Here is a 20592-nt window from a genome sequence, read left to right on the forward strand (position 1 = left end):
ATTTTGCTCATACCGTTCACTGTACTGTCTCTTTAACGAACGCAAGCATTGTTCAAAATATCCTTTTAAATAAAGTTGTGTCCTTTTAAAACAAGATGGCTGCGCTCTGTTGTTAGCGCATGTGTTTTGAAAGGAAGATGTTGCAATTCACAATCATTTGAATTGGAAATATAAAGAGGAATTGTACACTTTTGTGTGGCGAGATTCAGGTAAAATACTCTTACTGTTTTTGATTGTTGGGTTTTTGGTTGTCGTTGTCGACGTCACACTTGGATGTTCTTGTGCAGGATGGTTAAAAGTAGGTATTTTGTTGTGTGTATTTTTCAAAAACAATTTCCCAGGCATTTTTATAGTTTCCACCTTCCCATTTTTAACTTTACTTTCCTCCATACAATATTTTTTCCTTTTCTTAAAACAAGATTTCTTCATTTGTACTGCTCAGTGCTGGTTTTAATTTCAGGAGACGTGACTAATTCTTTCTCCATTTTTTTTTTAATTCCAGTGACATAAATGGAAACTCCAAAGAAAAGTGGTGGAAAAAAGGCTAGCAAAAAGCCCATCCGGGTCAAAACGGTGTTCACAACCCCGTTTCCGCTCAACTGGAGCCCGCTTCCACAAAATGACATGCATTTTATCCTGACAACCTTGAAAGACAAACTTATTTCCTTGGGGCTTGAGAAGAAGGAGGTGAAGGTGTTTCGGCCATGGAGGAAAAGAAAACCAGGTCCGGATACCTCATCTACAGATATGGACTCAAATAAAATAGCGGATTCGCCCAAAGGTGGCTGGACAGATGTGACCGTAAGGCGACAACTTGCCCTGGGCATCAACGAGGTCACCAAAGCTCTGGAGAGGAACCAACTCAAGTTGGTTCTGGTGTGCAAGTCTGTCAAACCCAAGCACATGACCAGCCACCTGATAGCGCTGAGTGCCAGCAGAGGCGTCCCCGCCTGCCAGGTTCCCCGATTGAGCGAGAGCGTGGCCGAGCCACTGGGCCTCAAGAGCGTCCTCGCATTGGGGTTCAGGAAACGCGCTGGCAGGGACAAAGCAGAGGCGTTTGCTGACGCAGTGGAAGCCATCATACCCAAAGTGCCCTCGCTGGATGTTCCTTGGCTACAAAGTACAGCGACTCGTATCAAATTGCAGCACTATGACACAACAAAAAAGAAAGGTGAACAGAAGGCGGGCCAGAAAAGGAAACTGGAGCCGGAGAGTGAACGCTGTACGCTGCAACCTTTCAAAGTGAAAAAAATAGTTGCCAACCCAGCCAAGATCAAGAGAAAGCGGAAAAAGAAGCAAGCCAAGTGAAATTCATTTCAATCACGCTGTCCACATTACATCTGTGTATAACAATAGAGATGGAAATAAGCAGCGTCAATATGGTCAAGTAACAACACAGCTTTTCCCTAAAAAGCAAAACATGGAAAAAGTCTAAGCCTTGTTAATTTTGTCATGTGAATTTATTCAAATCTCCATGCTGGTTTCGGCGGTGTTTATTGAAACAGATGATTTGCATGACGTCACGTAGTCTACAATGATGCTGGTACAAGTTCTGTTAGCCTTTTTCACAGCTCATAATGGATTTGAATAAAATTATTGTTCACTTTGATAAAGCTGTATGTGTTTGTGTACTCTGTAATGTCAAACTTCATTGGGGCGGGGGGGGCAAAATATTTCAAATAAGGCAGGTTCTCAGGGTTGTGAAAGGGCGTGGTCAGTAACAATACGACAATCACTGCAGCAACATTCACACTTTTGTGGGGGGGGGACACAATTAGCGTCCGTCCGTGGAAAACGTTTAGCCGTATGGAACTGAAGTCAAGGTTTTAATTACGCAAAAAGAACATCTCAAAATTGAGACTGGGACAACAGAGGAAGCTCACTTTAACATAAAACAGCAAGAGCAAGCAAATCATAGCAGTTCTCCGATTGCCCTACAGGAAGGAAAAGTGTCACAAGGCCAATCATAAAATGGAGCTTTTCCCCATGCAATTTCCCGGATGACTACAACTAGAAAAATAAAAAATAAAATACAGTAGATTTGTCTCAGACATGGTATGAGTAGAAAGCTAATAAAATGTACAGGGGTGAAGACATCAAAAACATGGGAACCCCCCCCCCCCCCCCCCAAATATCAAATATGTCGCCTCATTATCCCGGCACAACACAAATAATTCTCTCTGGAAGGAATCATCATCGGATAGGGAAGTTGATTAACAACACATATTTTTTTTACATATGAAATGACAAAAGGAAAACAAGAAATGCTTTCAAGCAGCTTATTCTGTGATGGAACAACTAAATGCTCTTTTCTTCGTAAGACTCAAGAGGAAGACGAGAATTTGCTGTTTTGTTGACGATTGGTTCTCTCTCTACCCCTTCTGTCACTTATGACCTTTTCGTTTTTGTGGATTTAATCGCCGACATGATTGGGGTTGAAATGAAGTATCGGTTTGAATCCGGCAGAATTCTTTTCTTCTTTTTTTTTTCCCTCTCCGAGGGAGATACTAAAAGATTCGAAATTATTTTTGTACACTCGGCACATTTAACCCATTTGTAAATTCGACCACTCAATATCCCAAACTTTTTTGTGAGTCGTGCGCGTTATGAGCATTTATTCATCATTCCGAATGTTCTCGTGAGCCTCGGCTATTTAAACACCAGCGGCCTTGTAACATGGTAGCAGCTCACTTTGACAATTCCAAGTACCAAAGCAGTTGAGCACCTTTTCAAAACTGAAACCTTGTGCTTCATTGATGTAATACATTCTTCATTATAAAAAAAAGATAATACCTAAACTGAGTGCATGGCATCATGCTGTACAGGTAACTTGATACTTCATTGAAAAGAAAAAAAAAAAAAAAAAAGTCAATGCACCAGTTGGCTTTATGACAGTGTGTGTGTGTACCACGCGCAAAATAAAGTACCCAGCAGAGGAATGATATTAACTGCAGGAACATCCCTCTATTGATGAGGTGCAATATACTGAGGGACAACATCCCCCCCCCCCCCAAAAAAAGACAATATTTGCTTATTAGTTGTCACATGAGGGCATGCCGGTGATCTCCGTGCATGCCGCACTGGTTTGTTTCAAATGTGAGCGTCCGTCTCAGGCATAACATGACGTTCACATTCAGAATGTTGAGAATCCCGGGTTTTTTTTTTTTTCCCACCACTTAATGAGCTGAAAAAAAGCGGCGGGGAGGAAAAAAGAAAAATCTTCCCAGAATAAAGTGATCTGGCTCTCGGGTGAATGAAATTGCCAGTCCTTGTTTGTGTGAGTAGCTGCCGTGAAGGCACGGACGAGGCTACTGAAGGACCAGGCCGACCTGAAACAGAATTCCATTTTTTTGTTGTTGCTTAGATTCAATTTGGGGTTTAAAAGGTGAAAATCAAATCCTGTTGACTGACCTTATCAGCGTCCATAGAGGGACATTTCCAGTTGTAGAGGTAATACTGCAGATTTCCATCTCCTATACCAAACTTGAGTTTTTCCAGAAAAACTTTATTCTCCATTAGATCCAAGGCGTTGAACACGTCGAAGCCTTTCTGTTGAGGGGGAGGACAAACAAAAAAATCAAAAATAAATCAAACCTTATGTCTGTGATCATTTTCATTTGCTCATTGGAGCGCAGTGGCATTAGCCGAGCAGACATGAATGCTTTTTTTCGTTCGTTTGAGATTTACCAGTTTGGCGAGGATCAGAGCGTCATTCATTAAGTCCAGTAGCGGCGTTTGCGTGTGAACGTTGTAAAAGGAGTAGGCGGCCTTCAAGCTCCGATGTAGGGGGTGATGCATCACCGTGGAGGGTAGGGTGTAGAAACTAGCAAAGTCGGTCAAGACGCCACCGGCACCCTGCGGGGCACCGCGGCGGGTTTTCAAGATGGCGGACAAAGTCATTGCCAACCGTCTTAAGGTGCATATAATGTGCTGTTAGAGCGTCGAATTATGAATGAACACTGATGCGCTCAAAACGGCTTTATCGTAAAGCTGTCTGAGCATTTACTCGATATCCTTCCTGCTTAAATCCGTGTACAAGTGTGCCCTTTGTCCTCACGAGCATAGTGGCCAGCGTACATATTACTAAAAATGGTGAATAAATAATTAGCGCATGGAGCTAAAGTTGGATATTGTTACAGCGGGTATAAAAAGTCTCTTCAAATTCCAGGATTTTGTGAAATAAAAATAAGATGGTGTTGAATCATTTCACAACATTTTGTTGTTCTCGTAAAAATGTGGTTGCATAAGTGTGCACACCCTCTTCAAAGCAGGGGTGTGTAGACTTTAGACACCCATCGTAAATTCTCTTTCCCACAGGCGAGCGCGTTGCGGCCATACCTCGACGACGTATGTGTCGATGATGTTTTCCTGCGGGAGGAGCCAGTGAGCCACCTCCTCGTCGCTCATGGACGGCGCCAGCTGGAAGCGTCGAAGGTACTTCTGCAGCAGGTCGGTCACCTGCCGGATGTCGCGCCGCTCCATCGGCCGCAGTCCTGCTGTCTTGGTGTTCTGCGGCGGGACGATGACAATGAGCAATTACCCGAAGGGGGATACGCCTTGAAATAAGAGACGCTGCCTTTACATCTGGTAGTCTGTAGAGTTTCATGGTTCTTTGCAGGGTCATGTTTCTGCTCAGGTGGGAGAACTTGACTTCCACGAGCTTTCTGGGGTTCAAAGAACGATGCCAATACCTGCACGACACATGAACGCAACAGATGAAAATCGATTTCGCGCTCGTCCGAGGGTGCGGAAGCTCACCTGCACGTGGAAACTGGTTTAGGCAGCACGACGCCTGCCGTGTACACCGCCTGAAAAATCCCTTCCAGGTTGACCCGCCGCGTGATCTCTCTGATGAGCACCGGCGCCACACGCTTTGAACGTAGCTTCTTATGGACACACAGGAAGTTGATTTCCACCATCCTCTTCAACCTAGAGATGCACGTTTGAGCATCGGAGGATTTCCAAAATCACCGCCGGTGGGTACGTGCGATGAGAACTCACGTGTCATAAATGCGGATATCTGCCGGGATGGCACTGATGAAGCCGACAAGCTTCTTATTTGAGGTGACTCTCACTCCGCAATGCCACTGAGGTAACCAACCGGGTGGGCGTAAAGCCCTGAGGGAGGAAGAACACAATTGCATGCTTATTAAAGACGATTTTGCCTTTTTCGAATTCCAACCATAGACTTACCATTTGAGGAATTTTGGCGAATAATCGAATCTGAACATGTTTTCATCATCCTCCACGTAGTTCTCGTTTAATAACGTGTAGAGCTCCTTCAGCTGAAAAACAAAAAACACCACCTCATGATGTCACGGCCTGCTAACAAGGCTACTTCTGTACTTGAGACATCAGCTCTACTCACAACATCTGCATTGCTGAGATCCAGAGTGTCCCACATGAAGCCTTGAGGTAAAGAATACGGCTCCTGCCGGATGTTTTCTTTGTCGGCCTCGATGGGGCCGTGACTCGTCACCACCTCATCTGCACGCACAGCACAACTCGTGTTAAATCTGTGACACAGCTCGCATGGTACTGCCAAATTTGATAATCCAGTTTGAATTATAGCGGCTGGTGCAAAACACCAATATATTTGTCTTGTCGTCATGGAAACCACATTACTTGGGAGCTCACCCACGCTGCTACTTGTAATTGCTGGATTTGTTTTTTTGGCATAGAGCGGCTATGTCAAGGTAAAACCAGTAGAGGGCGCTATTAGTAGTTATTTCCTGCTCAAAAAGTCACTATGATAAAACCGGTTTGAAGAACCGTTTTTTGACATATCATATGTTGGTTGAACGCCCAATCGTTGCCTCCAACTCCATTTTCCAGTCGTTAATGTAGTGAGATCATTGTGAACTTACTTAACTTGGGTACCGGCTGTGTGTCCCAGAACTGGTACTTGTGCTTGGCTGCCTCATCAATGCTCTTCGCTGGGCCTTGACAGGACAGAAGCTCCATAGCTCTTTGGATGTCCTGCAGCTTCTGGATGGGCAAGCCAGGATTCTGAAGAGTCACAATAGATTGAGAGTTCAAATCAAATCTGCGGTGACATCAACACATGTCAAGAAAAAGTATTTGGACCAATATAAACAATCAATAATTCGGAGAGTGTTGAGCCTGAGAGAATCATGGTGGTCAGAGGAGAAGAATGCGAGGAGGACCATGACAGATCTGGTTGTCTTCAAGTATTTCTGCCTAGTAAGTGTAGTTGGAGATGACAAACATGTAGATGACTAAACATATTATAATGCTATTAATAGTATTTTTAGGTGCGACTGTACTTCCTATTTTTGTTGACTCAGCTCGGGTTTGTCATTGACCAACATTTCGTGAACAGACTTTAAGTGTCTTTTATGACTGCCATTGTGCTTCTGAATCTATTTAAGTGCTTTTCGTTAAGGTGTCGACTGATGTCAGCTAGAGAGAAGTGAAGGGCAAATGCAGAGCACAAAATAAAATTTAAAAAGTCATTTCATCACATGCCCTATTTGAGATACTCCTAATTTTGGAGAACGTAGAGATATTGAAGATTATTTAAAATGGTCTCGATCCTGCATGGATGGACCACTCACCCTGATCTCCTGTGAGTCAGAGGCAGAGTCCGACTTGGCTCCTCCAGAGCTTGGCTTTTCTTTCTTCCTCTTCTGCTTCTTCTTTTTTCTCTTGGCCCCCAATTCCCCACCGGGACTCCTGCGGATAAAATCCCATTTTAAGGAAACAGACTTGAAATAGTAACACACAGTGAGGTTGGCAAGGAGGCAGCAGGCTAACGTTAGCTGCCATAGCAACGAATGACAGCTGCGCTAGCTCGCTAACGGTTTGCCTGACATCCTTCCACTAAAGTCAAGACAACATTTTGGGTCGTGAATAATAAAGTATTTGAAATGAGCGGCGTCGTGACTGTATTAAAGCACAAGCTTTAGCAACGTTGCTAATTGAAAAGGTAGAGAGTGGTTTTGTTTGTATCGGCTAACTGCGTTAGCCACCGAGCACATACAAAAACATACACACGCGCATAAACTGTGTGATGTACGACAGGCCGTCCGCACCCTTGCGCGTTCTCGTTCTCCTCCTCGTTATCACCGTCTATCCCGCAAGTATCCTGGTCGTCTAGCTCCAAGCTCTGCTGGCTAGCGGCGGACTCACTGTCCTCCGCCATCATTAAGACGTTTAAAAAAAAGAAAGAAAAAAAATGTGGAAAAAACTGCCGGAGCGCTGTCTGCTAGAGATCCCGGCTAGCGGCTACTCACCGGAAAAACAAAAGAAAATCGACCAGTGGGGAAACAGCGCCACCTTGCAGTGACACGGCAGTAGGACAAAAAACAAAAATCCTATGACGTCCGTTGCTTCATGCGAGCAGGTCGCAATATTAGGTACCCTTGGCTCTAATGGATTATTTCTCGTTGCTATACATTCTAAAATACATTCATTATTATAAGACAACAAAAAAGAACAGGCGTCATTTTAAACATTTTAAGATTATCCACTTAAACTGCACACCTAATCAAATGAAATACCCTGACGTCAATTTTAAAAATGTTATTATCAATATCTTCTCATCCCACTGTTATTATCCAAATGTCAGTCTTTTAATGAATATCCAAAGACTTACAAATAGCTAGCTCATAAAATTCCCAGACAAAACTTGTTCCAGTCTGGTTGTTTATTCAGAATAACTTCAAATATATAATGCAAACGATCAATGTACACACGAGTGGTACTGCCACTGCTCGAACGCTTACCCCGAACACAAACTTACATGATTTGCGATAGGAAAGAAACAAAACCAAAAATATGATTGTTATGACTATATAAATCCAGAGTGGATTTGATTATTTCCCGGCACTCTTATATAGATACAGTAGGCCATAAAAAAAAAAAAAAAACATGCATCACTCTGAAAAGCACATTTTGAGACAAATGTCCACACTCTAAATGCTCAACCTGTTACTTTGACACTTTTCTTATTCATTCCCTGCTATGCCGCAAACCATCTCAGTGCTTCTCGATGTGCTTGCGGAATATTGTGAGCTGTGCGCAGTGTCGTGAAAACATTTAACTGCATACTTTTGGTCACAAGCGGGAACGAGAACAACAGCTGAGGTAGAGAAGGAAAAAGGCAAAAGAAGGTGAGAAGCAAACACGGTGATCACCTCTGGAAATGTGCATTTTAAGAAAAAGGCACTTGGAAAAATTGGGAACAAAACGGGGGGGGGGGAAATTACTGCAAACGATAACGGTTTGGTTTCAGTTCAAATAAAGATACGTAAGCTAAAAACCACAGAATAAGGCAGACGAAGAAGAAAAGCCCTTAACATATTTGAAGAGGAAGTAGCCTCATCGGGTTAAAATACTTCACGTTGGCAACCAAAATAATAGACACAAAAAAAAAAAGGGATCTCAAGCAGGCGCATAAAAGTGATGCATAGCCAGTCAGTGATTCAACTCGTACAAAAACCCTTCATAGTATTAGTCAGTATCGTTTACTGGAGGCATAACTCGTCGTGGTATTCCGTCCAAGTGGGTGCTGCGTCACATTGTCTGCTTACACGACAGTGCTTTGTCCGTCAGTGGTCCGAGGCCAATATGGCTTAAGGGGAAAGCTTCCTGTTGTCCTTCGTTTGTGATAATCATCTATTTGGCTGTACTACAGCTCTTTAAAAAAAGGCATATATTTGTTTTGAATTAAAAAAAAACAACAAAAAACCCAACTCCAGAGTCCTTCAGGCAATGTGTACATTGCGCCTCCTAGTGGCGTAGTTACATCGATGAGGAGGATGACAGTGGTTATTTCATAGAAAAGGACATAAAAGTTTATAAAAGTTCAGCGTTGTCCCTTCGGTTGATGGAAGTCCATCGCTCACAAAAAAGTTACCAGCTTTTTGGGTGAAAGTCACTTTGACCTCTTCTCAACTTAATGTGTGTTCATCATTCATAAAGAAGGTCAGATGAAAGTCATAATCCACTTTCGATTCATCCTGACATTTCACCAACGTCCCAAACTTTTTGTGAGTGGTGCGATATAGGTCAGTGCTATATAAATGTTCAACGGGCACATCTTTCCCACCTGAGAATTTACTTCAAATTGAAAGCCAGCAGGGGGCGCTCTTCCCTCTTCTGCCAGGGGCTCTTCTTTTCTTCTTCTCCATCTTCAGGTGGTGCATCATGCCTGGGGGAGGCGGACAGCCGCGTGCGATCGTTTTTGACAGTCACGCTGTCAGGTGGCGTCGTCAGGGGAGGAGGAGGAGAAGCGGGTGAGGAGGAGGAAACCGATGGCGGTTCTGTGTGGATTTGGACGCTCTCTGCTTCTTCCTTGACGGAGTGGACCGACCCCAAGTTGCTGTCCTGGGAGATGTAATTGAGGGTGTCCTTGCTGCCAGCCCCGTCCAGATTGTTCACATACACCAGTTGAGTGAAGGCCGTGGTTGGCGTTGTGCTTTTGGACCCCTCTTTCTCCACCTGCCGGTCCTCCTGCCCCACATCCCGTCCCCTGCGACCCGCTCGGGGCTCGTTGAGGTCCACGCCGGAGTCCAAGCTGGCGTCGGTGCCGCTGCCGTGCCTCCGCCCGCCGCCTTGCGGGCCTGGCGCGCTGGTGGCGTTGCCGTGGCAACCGGCCCGCTGGAGGTCAATGTAGGAGTGTCGGATGTGCTCGTTGGAGCGGCCGTCCAGCGAGACGAACCAGGCTCGCGGGTGGGGCAGAGGCTTGCCTCCTCTGAGCTCCATCAAAGTCTTTTCCGCCAAGAGGGTGTCTTCGCTGTTTATTTCCACCAGACCCGTTTCTCCGAGCGCTCCTGGAATGGACACCAGCTTCTCTCCTTCACCTTGCTCGTCGGGACGCGGGACGCAGTCTTTGGGGCTTTGTCCCGAGGATTGCGAGGCGTTGAGCTCGGCCTGGATGGTCTCCAGGTCACTCTGCTCGTCTGCCTGCAGTAGGAGGGCCTGACCCGACAGGGGGTGCTCCCCAGGCAGGCGCATGTAGTGAGCGGGGATGACCAGGGTGGGCCGTACCCTCGGGTAGCTTTCTCCGCCGCTCAGCAGGTCCACGGATGCGCAGCACAGTAGCTGTCCAGGCCGGACGAGCGAAGGGGGTCGCTCTAAATTGTCGACAGAGCGGGAGAGGAGGTAATCAGGGGCCCTGAGGTCACTTCCCTCCCCTCTGGAAGGGGAGCGAGGGGGCGAAGAAGGGGAGATGACGATCCCGCTCAGCTGATGTTCCGACAACTGTCCGTGCTTGGATGGCGATAGCCCGTCGGACATGTGGTTGCCGGACGAGCACACGGAGACGTAGGACTGGCGGTAGCCTCGCTCGGCCCCGCACGACATGGCCGACTTCAACTGCATAGTCTCCGCCGACTGACGGTAGTCTTTGCTGCGAGGCGTCAGGTTGCCGAGGGAAGAGCCGTGCTGGCTGTTGCCCAGCGAAGAGCGGCTGTGTTTGTTGTGCTGCATCAAGGCGTGCGGGCGGCGGTCGTCTCCGCGCTCGTAAGAGGACGGCTTCAGCATCGGCGTGGTCATGTCGGGCTCTGTCGCCGTGGAAACGAGCTCCAGTTGCACCTGAGCAGAAAAAGATCATAACACTAGCTATACAAGAGAAAGACAATACGTCGTTTTGTACATGAGATGTCCGAATAGCAACCTCGTTGCTGATGAGGTTGAGGTGGGACATGGAGGTGGCTTGGTCCCTCTTGCTGCTGTCCAGACCGGAGGACAAGGTGAGCTTACGGTGAGAGCTACGGGGCTTCAAGCAACGACGTCTGCTCGACACAAACAAAGAAAACCAGTATTAGTATATTAGTTAATTTTTAATTGGAGTCTAACTTGAGTTTTTTTTTTTAAATAAAAATAAAAATGGATATTATGGATAATGTCGCTCCCTGACACAAACAACATTGTTGAGCAACAACCAGATTAGAATTTTTAAAGTGCAGAGGTTCAGATGACGTACCTGCAGTAGTAAAGGAGGACGCAGAGCAAACACAGAAGAATGAGTGCCATGCCTCCAAGAATGGCCAGCAGAAACATCGTGTGGTACATGCTGATGTCTTTCATACCCAGCAGACCTGTTGGAAGGACATGAAATTTAAAAACAACCAATCCACAATAAATTGTTCCTAAACGAATAAATTCTAGTCATTTGAGGTCAAGGGAATCTTACCTGACTGAGGAGGCAACATGGCGGCCACCCAGTATCCCAATTGAGGAGCAATGTAGGTGAGAACGAGCTGGTGGTCCACCCTCTGAACGTGGCCCCAACTACTCTTTATCCAGGAACCTGAAACACAAGAACACATCTTAGAAAAATATTTTATCATCAGTTCCTGGAATCATCTTTAAGACCAAAAAGATTCATTTACACGTTTCAAGTACCAATACTCAAATGTGAGAGTAGATCCAAGAAAACGCTCACTCATGACTGTGGCACTATTCCTCCACAAGGGGGCAGTATTGCACTAAAAGTCCAACTCTGGCTTTGTCACGCTCACTCAAGCATATAAACCTGAGTTCCTACGTTAGAAAGAAAAAAAAAAAAGACCACTTCGATTAATTTGCTGCTTAAATTTGACAAAATTAAGGTATGACCATTTAAATAAGAACTTTGGGGGATTTTGCCAAGCAGGCAGTTTGGGAAGAGAATTGAGTCATTCGCTTGTTAAAAATGTTACGACTTCATTCTTGCAGCAACAATTTTTTTCTAAAATATTTTACAGCCCCACTGCCCATGTTTTTTTCCACTGTAACCGTAATTTGCAGGATATTCTACCAAGCCACTTGAAAGACAGGATGAACCTGATGGTGGGAAGAAAAAAAAAAAAAAACAAGGGGCAACAATGAGCTGCAATCTTGGCAGTGCCACAACTAAAAAACGCACACAGCACTGATTGACTGACTGGCTGGCTGCTGGGAGGAGAGGAAACATTCACATGCAACTTCCCATGAATGTCAAGGACAACACGATGGAGGTTGACCCTTATTCTTTTGTTTGCGGGCATATGAGCAACCTCGAGCACTCACTGATCTCGGGAGGAAGCCAAAGAGGATAGACAAATGGCAGAAAGAAAAACAACCACCACCAACAGGAAACAACAGGGTACAAATGGAAGTAGAGATAAGAAGAAGAAAAGGGAGATACCGTGTGACTCAGCACCTCCAGCAACACACACACACACACAGCAGCAATCACTGCATCATGTGACCAGCCCTGCCCGCACTCACCCTGGTTCTGTCTGAATCGTTTCCACAGGGGGAGGCTTCCCTACGTGTCTCACTTGGTTAATATCAAAAATTCATGCGGCCATGTTTGCTTTTAACAGCTAAGTGCACGCTTGCCTGATCTATTAATACACACGGGCTTGTCTGCAGCGCAAGACAAACAGGTTTTCGGGTGATTGTGCGATTATGTATTCCTCCAACCGTCTCAAACGTTGGCGACCACTTTGTGTCCTCATTACAAGCGTCGCCACGAACAGGCAACGCATAGTTGCTCGGCGAAATTCAATCAGGTGTCAAGTGACTCTTGTTTTGTTATTTATTTTGGTGCGGTTGCCGGGGAACGAGGGATGTAGCCCGCAGAGGGGTCTTGGGATGGCTTGTGTTGTGGAAATACTGCAAGCATGTGCGTAGGCTACAAACGTGGCATGTGTTCTCTGACATTCGAACAAAAGACTCTTTTGAAGCGCTGGATGTTTGAAGATAAAAAGCCACGGGAAGCCCAGAGATGCGGATGAGCAAATTTGAATCCTGTTGCTGACCAAAACAGCAGCAGAAAAGCTCGCAAATCGACTCCCAGCTAAATTCAAGTGTGTTGTGCTTTTCTCGCAGGCTGCCTACACTAGACCTTTTTTGGTGACAATTGGATTTTACGAGAGTTCCGTGCACCCATGCTTAAGTTCTGGGTAAGCCACGTGAGTTGTTCGCCCCGGTCTGCTTGAGTTCTTGCTGTTTCGCTGAATTTCTCCGAAAAAAAAGCCCCTTTTGTTTTCAATGACGTTCCACTTGACATAAATTGTACAAATAAAGGCCTCCCGCTCCCCATCTGCAGTTGAGTAAATAAATGCCCCAGCCAGGCCTACTACTGGGTTTGGGTCTGCATGAACTTGCCTTGCGCAATCAGACAAACTGCTTTAATTTCTCATCTCAAAATATTCACCTTTTCCCTGCTTTCAGAAAGGACGCGGGTATTTATTTCGACAAAAATCCATACTGGACATCCGAGCTCCTGCTTGGACGAGCAGAACGCTGCCGCCGTCCGTGGGTGTGTGTTTCTGTTAGAACGTACCCAAACGTGGGTCAAATCTCCAAGCTGGGACGTGATCATTTTCCTTCAGCCCACTGTCTGCGGGCAGCGGGACGGACACCGTGATTGGCTCATCCACCTGCAGCTCCGGCCCGTCGCTGGCCAATAGGTGGACGGAGACGGCCGCCACGGGAGTCAGCTCCAACGGCTTCTCTGTACCTGTGAGGCGAGGAAGAGGTAGGGGGGGTTAGTAACATCAAGCAGCGTGGATAATGCAGAGATGTCAGAAGGGGTAAGACAGACAGGAAAGAAAACAAGGGAAGGGCAGGAAAGGAGGTGAAGAGTGAAAAAAAAAGGGAGTGTCACAAAGGGAAGCTCTTTTCAGGCTATTCAAACTGAAGGAGCAAGAAGCAAACATTTGGCTTTTTTTTTTCTTCTTAAGGAAAGCCATTTGCCTCGATTCAATGTCATTTAGTAGAGTATGAGCGAATGACATGAATAAAAAAAAAAAAGTCTGGTTCATATTTGTATATAACAGTCACTCCCAAAGACACATTCCGAATATATTTTCAGCCTCCGCACATTCGATCCCAGTCACTTTGTTTTCTGGCGGCTCATGGAAAATGGAAAGAATGTAAATGGCTTAGGATAAAACGAAGCACGCACACAGGGGTTTATTGTCTTCCTGCAACGTCATATAGACGAGAGAGAGGGGCCTGCCTTTCTGACGAGATACTATCTCGCCGCTCTTCTATCCTCCCTAGCTCAACTCCCACTCGGCAGTCTGTCTGTGGCAGCTACCTGTGCCGTTGTCGGCGGGAACCTGCAGGTACGGAAAGTGCCGGATGAGCGAGGGCGAGTCGGCCACAGTCAGAAGTGCGGTCAGGTTGGCATAGGACGTGTTGACCGGAAGCGTCAAAGCTCGGCGCTGGAAATGAACACTGGCCTGCCGTCTCAAACCTTGGAGGGGGGGGGGGGGACAGAAATGGAGATGTCATGCACCAAACTAAATTAAACACAGATTTTTTTTTAAACCCGGGCCTTGATATTACGCAATGGCAATGAATTGTCCCGTCGCCATGTCTGGCATCTATCTAGTAAATATCAATAAGGTTCCACAAATAGGAGAAATACTACACTGCTGTCTGGCTTGGCAAAGTGATATCATTGTGGTCCGACTCGACATTCCTGAGCCGTGAGCGCACGCATCCAGCTGCGGATGAGTGCTCGTGGATTGAAATGAATATAATAATGAGAACTCCGACAATAAAGCAATCTGTGACCTGGTCTGGTATTTAAAACGACCCCCATTTCTCTTCCTCAACTTGTTTTTTCTCTCCCACTTCTCCCTTCACCTCATGTTCCTCCTTCTGTCGGACACTTTCCCCATCCCCCCCTTTTCTCAAAGTGCTCCACCCATATCCCCACTTTCCAGCACAGATTGGATCATCTTCCCCGCCTTCCATTTCATTCTTTTGTCCCCCCCCGACCCACCCTCGTGCCACACGCCAAGGTTTATCTCTCCCTGGGGCTCGCCTGGTCGAGACAAACATTTAGAAGTGTGTCAGACGGGACAGTTTACACGTGAACGCCGTGTGTGTATTTATCGTGCGTCTGTGAAGCGCCTGCTTTAAACGACTCCCCCTTGTCGGTCCCCGGAATAAAAAAAACAGACCTCAAACAAAAGACAACTAATTTAATCTTGTCCGATTGAAAAAGCCCCTTCTAATACAATCACGCACATGTTCAAAGGGGCCGGCCGATAACGACTTTATTTTAATTTGTGTTTCCCAGATGCTACTTTATTTACACTCAACAAGACTTCAGGTTGCTCCACAAACTAAAAAAAAAAAAAATTACCTTGGAAATTCGACACGATCTCCACCACATCGTCATAGACTGTGAGTGTGGCGGCTCTCTCCGGTAGAAGATTCAGGCTGATGGAAGAAAAAACTGCAAGACACAAAACAAGTGTACACAACGCATTAACCGTGTAAATTCAATTGAGCGGTGGAAACAATCCGGCTCTTTACCTGACTATATAACTCACTGATGACTACCACACATAAGTCATTCAAGTCATCTTTATACATTTTTAATAAAGTCGGCTCCCTGTCGGCAGCAAGCCTGACCCGGCCGGCAGACTTCTTTCGTTACTCTCCCTTCCTTCCTTTCACTCCTCCATTGTTCCGAACTGGTAAGCGTGATAATCTAATTGGCTGGCGTTCCCGTTGGCTTATAACCCCCCCCCACCCCGACACACACACACCCCTCGTCATCATAAAGCACTGTAACTCACACACACTATGGCACGGCGGCCCCTTTGGGAGATGAGCGTGTGTTTGTGAAAGGGAGGTTTAAGCAGGACCCCCCCTTCGCTAGCTTTTTGGCAGGGAGCGTAATAAATTAGTAATGGAGCGGGGGGGGCCATTGATTAGCTCGCACACCTGGCACGAACCGTTTCACACATTCACAAAGAGGCGAGCGATGGACTGATCAATTACCAGGTAGTCGGGAAGGCGTCCACGGCACAGAGTTTGGCACGTATCCGTTTTTGGTTGCGGTGATGACCAGAGGGGTCCCCAGGCGGTATGGGAAGCGCAGGAAGGCGTTGCCGTCTGCCAGTGAGGTTTCCGTGGTTACCAAAGTGTGGTTGGCAAAGAGCTGGATGGATGCTCCTGCCAAAGGCTGGTGAGTGCTGGCGTCGCTCAGGTGGACCTTCAGAGTCACCTCTGTGAATAAAAGAGAGAAGACTATTGAGATGATGGCTCCTCTTCGGAGGTTTGCTTTGTTGTCCTGCCCTTTGGCTCCGGTCTGCAGAGAACGCATTCCACATCTCAACCTGGTGACAACTTCCTGGAGTCCTACCAATGCAACTTCCCCTCATAAACAATGGACCGCTTCCCTTCATCAAACATGGACCACCAACTTGGAAAAACACCGTGCAAGATCTTTCCACTCCTTGAACGTAATCATGCACCCCCTTCCCCCCAAACTAAAACACATCTTGAACTTTGTCTGTTCCTTCTGAGCTCACCTTCAGCAATATGCCCCTCCCCCGCTCCAAGATCCCACGCTCGACTAGCAACCACAATGTTTGCGGGAGTTCAACTCCAGTGCACGCTGGGCTTGAAAACAGAGCTCCTCCAAATCATATCTTTGTTAAACTCAAGTGAAGTTCTTCAAGTTTGGAGTAAACTTTGCGTCCACTTATTGACCTTGCACTCCATGCTTCCCTTTTATTACATTCATGTGAGCAATGCAGAGGCAAAGAAGAGAGCACAAAGAGAGAGCGCTGCAAACTCCAAACGGCATCTCAACTCAGTGCGTGTCACGACCTCACTTCCTGTTCCACTCCCAGGGATCTGTTGTTAGGGGTACCAGCTGCACTCACTTTAAAAAACACTCCCGTGGGAGAGCCTGGAATGACAGGCAAGAACTCACAAATGCAGCAGACCCCTCCCAGCTCTCATTCGATAAATCAGCGGGGGTGACATCATTGTTAAACAAGCTAAGCATCTCTTCTGCACTCTGTCATGGGAAGCCAGAAGAACCAGAAAGCAAAACACCTTTCTCGCTTTATATCATTGACATCCCGAGGGCCATATGGAGAATAATGGCATAAAAAAAAAAAGACTCTCCAGTTGTGTCATGCCTCGTTCACACTTTTAGGCTCAAAAACAGAGCTGGCAAAGGAACTAATCGGTTTTCAGTTTAAGCCGGTCTTTAATTCCCAAGATACAATTAATGAAGTAACTGCCTTTTGTACTCAACAACAAAGCATACAATTTGGGTCGGCTGCACGATTGCAACTGATACAGTACTGTAAAGGTTATTGGTTGTTCTATGATAAATTTGCACATGCAATAACCTGTTTTGCAAACTGGCCATATATCGAATCAACTTTTAATTGTCCATTTAGTGAATGTTTGCAAATATGACTTTCTATTGATCACAGAATAAACAGCAGGTCACCTCCCTTCTGCTCTGGACAATATGGTTGGATGCCTGGAAATACAATAGATAAACAGACCAAAGTAAATCTGGTTAAATGTGGCGCTTAATGAAAAAGGGATAACCACAAAGATGGAAATGAAGCAGAAACTGTGAACAAGTTTCCCCAGCTTCCAGCTAGCACGGCTAAAATGCAGCTAGCTAAGTTTGGGTCCCATCAGCATCCCGCCAGGCTAGCAGTACCATTAGCCTACGAGCAATTCGCTTTCTTAAGACGGGTCAAAGTGGACCGAGATGTTCGGCGTGAGTCTTTACCATCCTCCGTGGTTTTGCTGGAGCCTTCTGAAAGGAGCAATCCGATAACGAAGAGTACAAGCACGGTGGTCCAACTCCCTTTTCCTTCCACAGCCCGCATCATTGCAGATGGGAGTATCAACGGCTAAAAAAAACAAAAAAGGGGAAAAAAGAAGCAAAGTATCTGCCGAATTTTGGGGGGCTAAAATCAACTCAACAAACGCCCTCATCGGTATTTGCCCCGATTAGTCCGTGAAGGCGGCGGCTCTCCATGTTTAGCAGCATCAGCAGTCCCAAATTAAAGTCGTTTCTTGTCTCCCGTGGCGGATCCACAGCCCCTCTTTTTCCTAGCTTTCTTTTTCATCGACCAGCCAGAGTCAGGGAGGGAGGCAGCCCTGAGCTTCAGAGCCACATGCCCAAAAAACAGCACCAACAGGCGGCTACATGCACTCGAAACCTCGAAGGCATCTACGGAATTTTGTCGCCACTTGCTGGTAGAATTCAGTATTGCATGGTGAATTAAATATTTTGTTGAACATGGAATTGAAGTGTATTTATTCCATTATTATTATGATTAGATGGTAGATCTGACGATTTGTGTTTTGATATGATTATTAATTATTTGTAGATTTGGATATGTATAGTTTTGTCTCTATATGTTCCAGATAAACCTTGCCCAAATGTGGCATAAATCTTCCAACGATGGGTCTGGGAAAAAAAATAAATGCCAAACACTAAGAAACCGTGACTGCTCATTTTAGAATATGAAAAAAAAATTCATGCGCACCCCTGCTGATCACCACGCTGCCTGTAAGTTTTATTTGAGGGGAAACACGCAAACATAACAGCGCATGCGCATCTTGGGGAACAAAATGAGCCGCTTTGGGTTTTATTTCATTTTTATCGTATTGTTAATTAAAAGCCCGAGTTTACTCCTCTTCTTATGTTTCACCATTTTTGTTTACGTCCATTACAGAACACGTTAGCGCGCGGTATGTTGTTGCAGCTGTCATTGCCCCCAAAAAACAATCCCAAAACGAGCCGTGCTTCTGCTGCTGCGGCAGCTGTGCGTTCCTTGGCGTCAGACGAGTGCGAGTTGATGGACAGCGCCGTTCCTGTTCCGGAGATCGTCAAAACAACGTTGACAACGCGGGCGGCGCTTACGTTAACGCGTCCGATAAGACTGCTATATAATGGACGCGACTTAAGCGCAAATATATGCGGTGGACGGTCCACAGACGTACGGAAGACAGCATCACGAGTAAGACTATAACAATTATGACTCTGATTTAGCTCTGTACTGTTGATTAATACTTCATAAAAGTTGCCTACTTTTTATGGAAGCCTCGTAATGATAATTTAATATGTTTTAGAGGAGGAAAAATGTCATTTTCTAAGGTTGTTTAGGGTAGCTGAAATACAGATATTCATTTCTGGTGGAACATAATAACTCCTATTATTATTATTATTGCCACGTACAACAATAATATGTTCTTTTTCTGTGGTGGCACTCAACAGATCTGTTCATCCCGATGGGTCTCTCACTGTCAACGTGGTTCCATAACAGGACGAAGAAGCATTCATCTTCCTTCTCTTCTGTTTTCTCCTCTCTGGCCATCCCGACGTCGTCTCGCCTCAAGATCATTCTGAACTCCTCCCCAGTTCCTCCAGGGGACAGTCGCTCACGCTGGAGCTCGCTCCATTGCTCTCCTCATTTCCTGCTGTCTGCCGACAGGGAAGAAGCGACGCGTTTACCCGTGGAGTTGAGTAGCGACGGGGTGAGGGCAGATACAGGGGTCAAAGACGGGCTTCACGTGTGGGAGGTGATGTGGAATGCCAACCATAGAGGAAGCCATGCCGTTTTAGGCATCTCCAGGCAGAGCTGTCCTCTGCAGGCTTCGGGCTATAATGTTCTGGTGGGGGCAGACTCCCAGTCGTGGGGCTGGGAACTCCAAAGCAATCAGCTCTGGCATGACAGACAAAGTCGTGGAGCGTACCCACAAAAGAGGAGAATGTGTTGCACTAAAAGTATTCCGCCATGGTCTTCCCAACTTAGCCCATCGGGCCTGGAAGTGCCAGATACACCTTTTCCCATTCCTGAACGCATCCTCATGGTCTTGGATGCAGACGCAGGGACTCTTGGATTTGTCGTGGATGGTCACTTCCTCGGTGTTGCGTTCAAAGACCTCCCCTGTGGTGTGGCGCTATTCCCAGCCGTGAGCAGCGTGAGAGGAGGAGCTTGCATACGACTCCGATACCTGAACGGAGCCCCTCGTGAGTGTTTTCTTTGCGGGTCAGGAAAGAGATGGAGATGACTAAAATGACATCTTTTTCTTCTTCTCAGGAGACCCCCCGGGCTTGATGGCTTTGTGTGGACTCGTCATTCAACATCATTTGGGCCGAAAGAGGCAAAATCAAGTGGACAAGCTTCCTCTTCCACCTGTTCTTCAGCGCTACGTCCTTTCTAGTCACTAGTTTACTGCCAGACAACTTTGAAATAAGTGAAATCTGTGATATAGAAATATCACTCACATTTTTTAAAATTGGCTTAAACTTGTTTTGATCAATTGTTGAGTACAGTTCAGTTGTGATTATAAGTACATTTGCATATCATCATTACAAATGTTTATTTTCCAACACTTATTTAGGTATAATTTGCAATAACATTAATGTGGCATTTTAATTGAATCGTTATTCAAGTACAGTTTTTATTTAGCAATATTTAAGTGCAGTGTTTACATAATGTTACAGTGGTTTACGATAGGAATAAATGCAATAAATGTTTTTGTACTGATCTCAGATTGAAATTGGTCCTGTTGTGTCCAATTAATGTTAAAATTATTTTTGTGTACACAAAATAAATAACCCATAAATCAACGTTGCTCTTGTCTGTTTCTGCATGTATTTGTTCATTTCAGAAAAGCCACTAATTACAGTAGTTTCCACTGAATTTAGTACTCTTGGGTAAATTTTTGGCTACTCTATTAGTGAAATATAGAGTATTCTATAAACACAACCATTTGCCTTTATAATAATTATTTCGATATAGTAATTAAGGAAAAAAATCTGAAAAAAAAGAAAAAAATTCTACTTACATTGATGTG

The 20592-nt window shown here is 45.6% G+C and overlaps 4 protein-coding genes across 4 annotated transcripts; 2 read left to right on the forward strand and 2 right to left on the reverse strand.

The window, feature by feature from the left end:
* Positions 1-79: 79 nt before the first annotated feature.
* Positions 80-1613, forward strand: rpp38 (ribonuclease P/MRP 38 subunit). The gene is made up of 2 exons (XM_061289457.1): positions 80-209; positions 503-1613. The coding sequence occupies exon 2, from the start codon at positions 511-513 to the stop codon at positions 1306-1308; it is 798 nt and encodes a 265-aa protein (XP_061145441.1). The 5' UTR covers positions 80-209; positions 503-510; the 3' UTR covers positions 1309-1613.
* Positions 1614-1813: 200 nt separating this feature from the next.
* On the reverse strand, positions 1814-7267 carry nmt2 (N-myristoyltransferase 2). Its single transcript, XM_061289456.1, has 12 exons — positions 7056-7267; positions 6579-6696; positions 5868-6009; positions 5369-5487; positions 5194-5285; positions 5002-5118; positions 4759-4929; positions 4583-4691; positions 4339-4509; positions 3688-3855; positions 3412-3549; positions 1814-3329 (listed from the first exon to the last, which is right to left on the reverse strand). The coding sequence occupies exons 1-12, from the start codon at positions 7166-7168 to the stop codon at positions 3309-3311; spliced, it is 1479 nt and encodes a 492-aa protein (XP_061145440.1). The 5' UTR covers positions 7169-7267; the 3' UTR covers positions 1814-3308.
* Positions 7268-7625: 358 nt separating this feature from the next.
* fam171a1 (family with sequence similarity 171 member A1) lies at positions 7626-17922 on the reverse strand. Its single transcript, XM_061289174.1, has 9 exons — positions 17510-17922; positions 15745-15972; positions 15101-15193; positions 14042-14200; positions 13283-13459; positions 11162-11278; positions 10952-11066; positions 10643-10760; positions 7626-10560 (listed from the first exon to the last, which is right to left on the reverse strand). Exons 1-9 carry the CDS (start codon positions 17610-17612, stop codon positions 9082-9084), a joined length of 2589 nt encoding a protein of 862 aa, XP_061145158.1. The 5' UTR covers positions 17613-17922; the 3' UTR covers positions 7626-9081.
* A 431-nt stretch (positions 17923-18353) lies between these two features.
* si:ch1073-228j22.2 (SPRY domain-containing SOCS box protein 4) lies at positions 18354-20295 on the forward strand. The gene is made up of 3 exons (XM_061289170.1): positions 18354-18749; positions 19007-19762; positions 19833-20295. The coding sequence occupies exons 1-3, from the start codon at positions 18707-18709 to the stop codon at positions 19961-19963; spliced, it is 930 nt and encodes a 309-aa protein (XP_061145154.1). The 5' UTR covers positions 18354-18706; the 3' UTR covers positions 19964-20295.
* Positions 20296-20592: the final 297 nt, after the last annotated feature.

Source organism: Syngnathus typhle, linkage group LG10, assembly GCF_033458585.1.
Source record: "Syngnathus typhle isolate RoL2023-S1 ecotype Sweden linkage group LG10, RoL_Styp_1.0, whole genome shotgun sequence".
In the NCBI taxonomy this organism is placed as follows: domain Eukaryota; kingdom Metazoa; phylum Chordata; class Actinopteri; order Syngnathiformes; family Syngnathidae; genus Syngnathus; species Syngnathus typhle.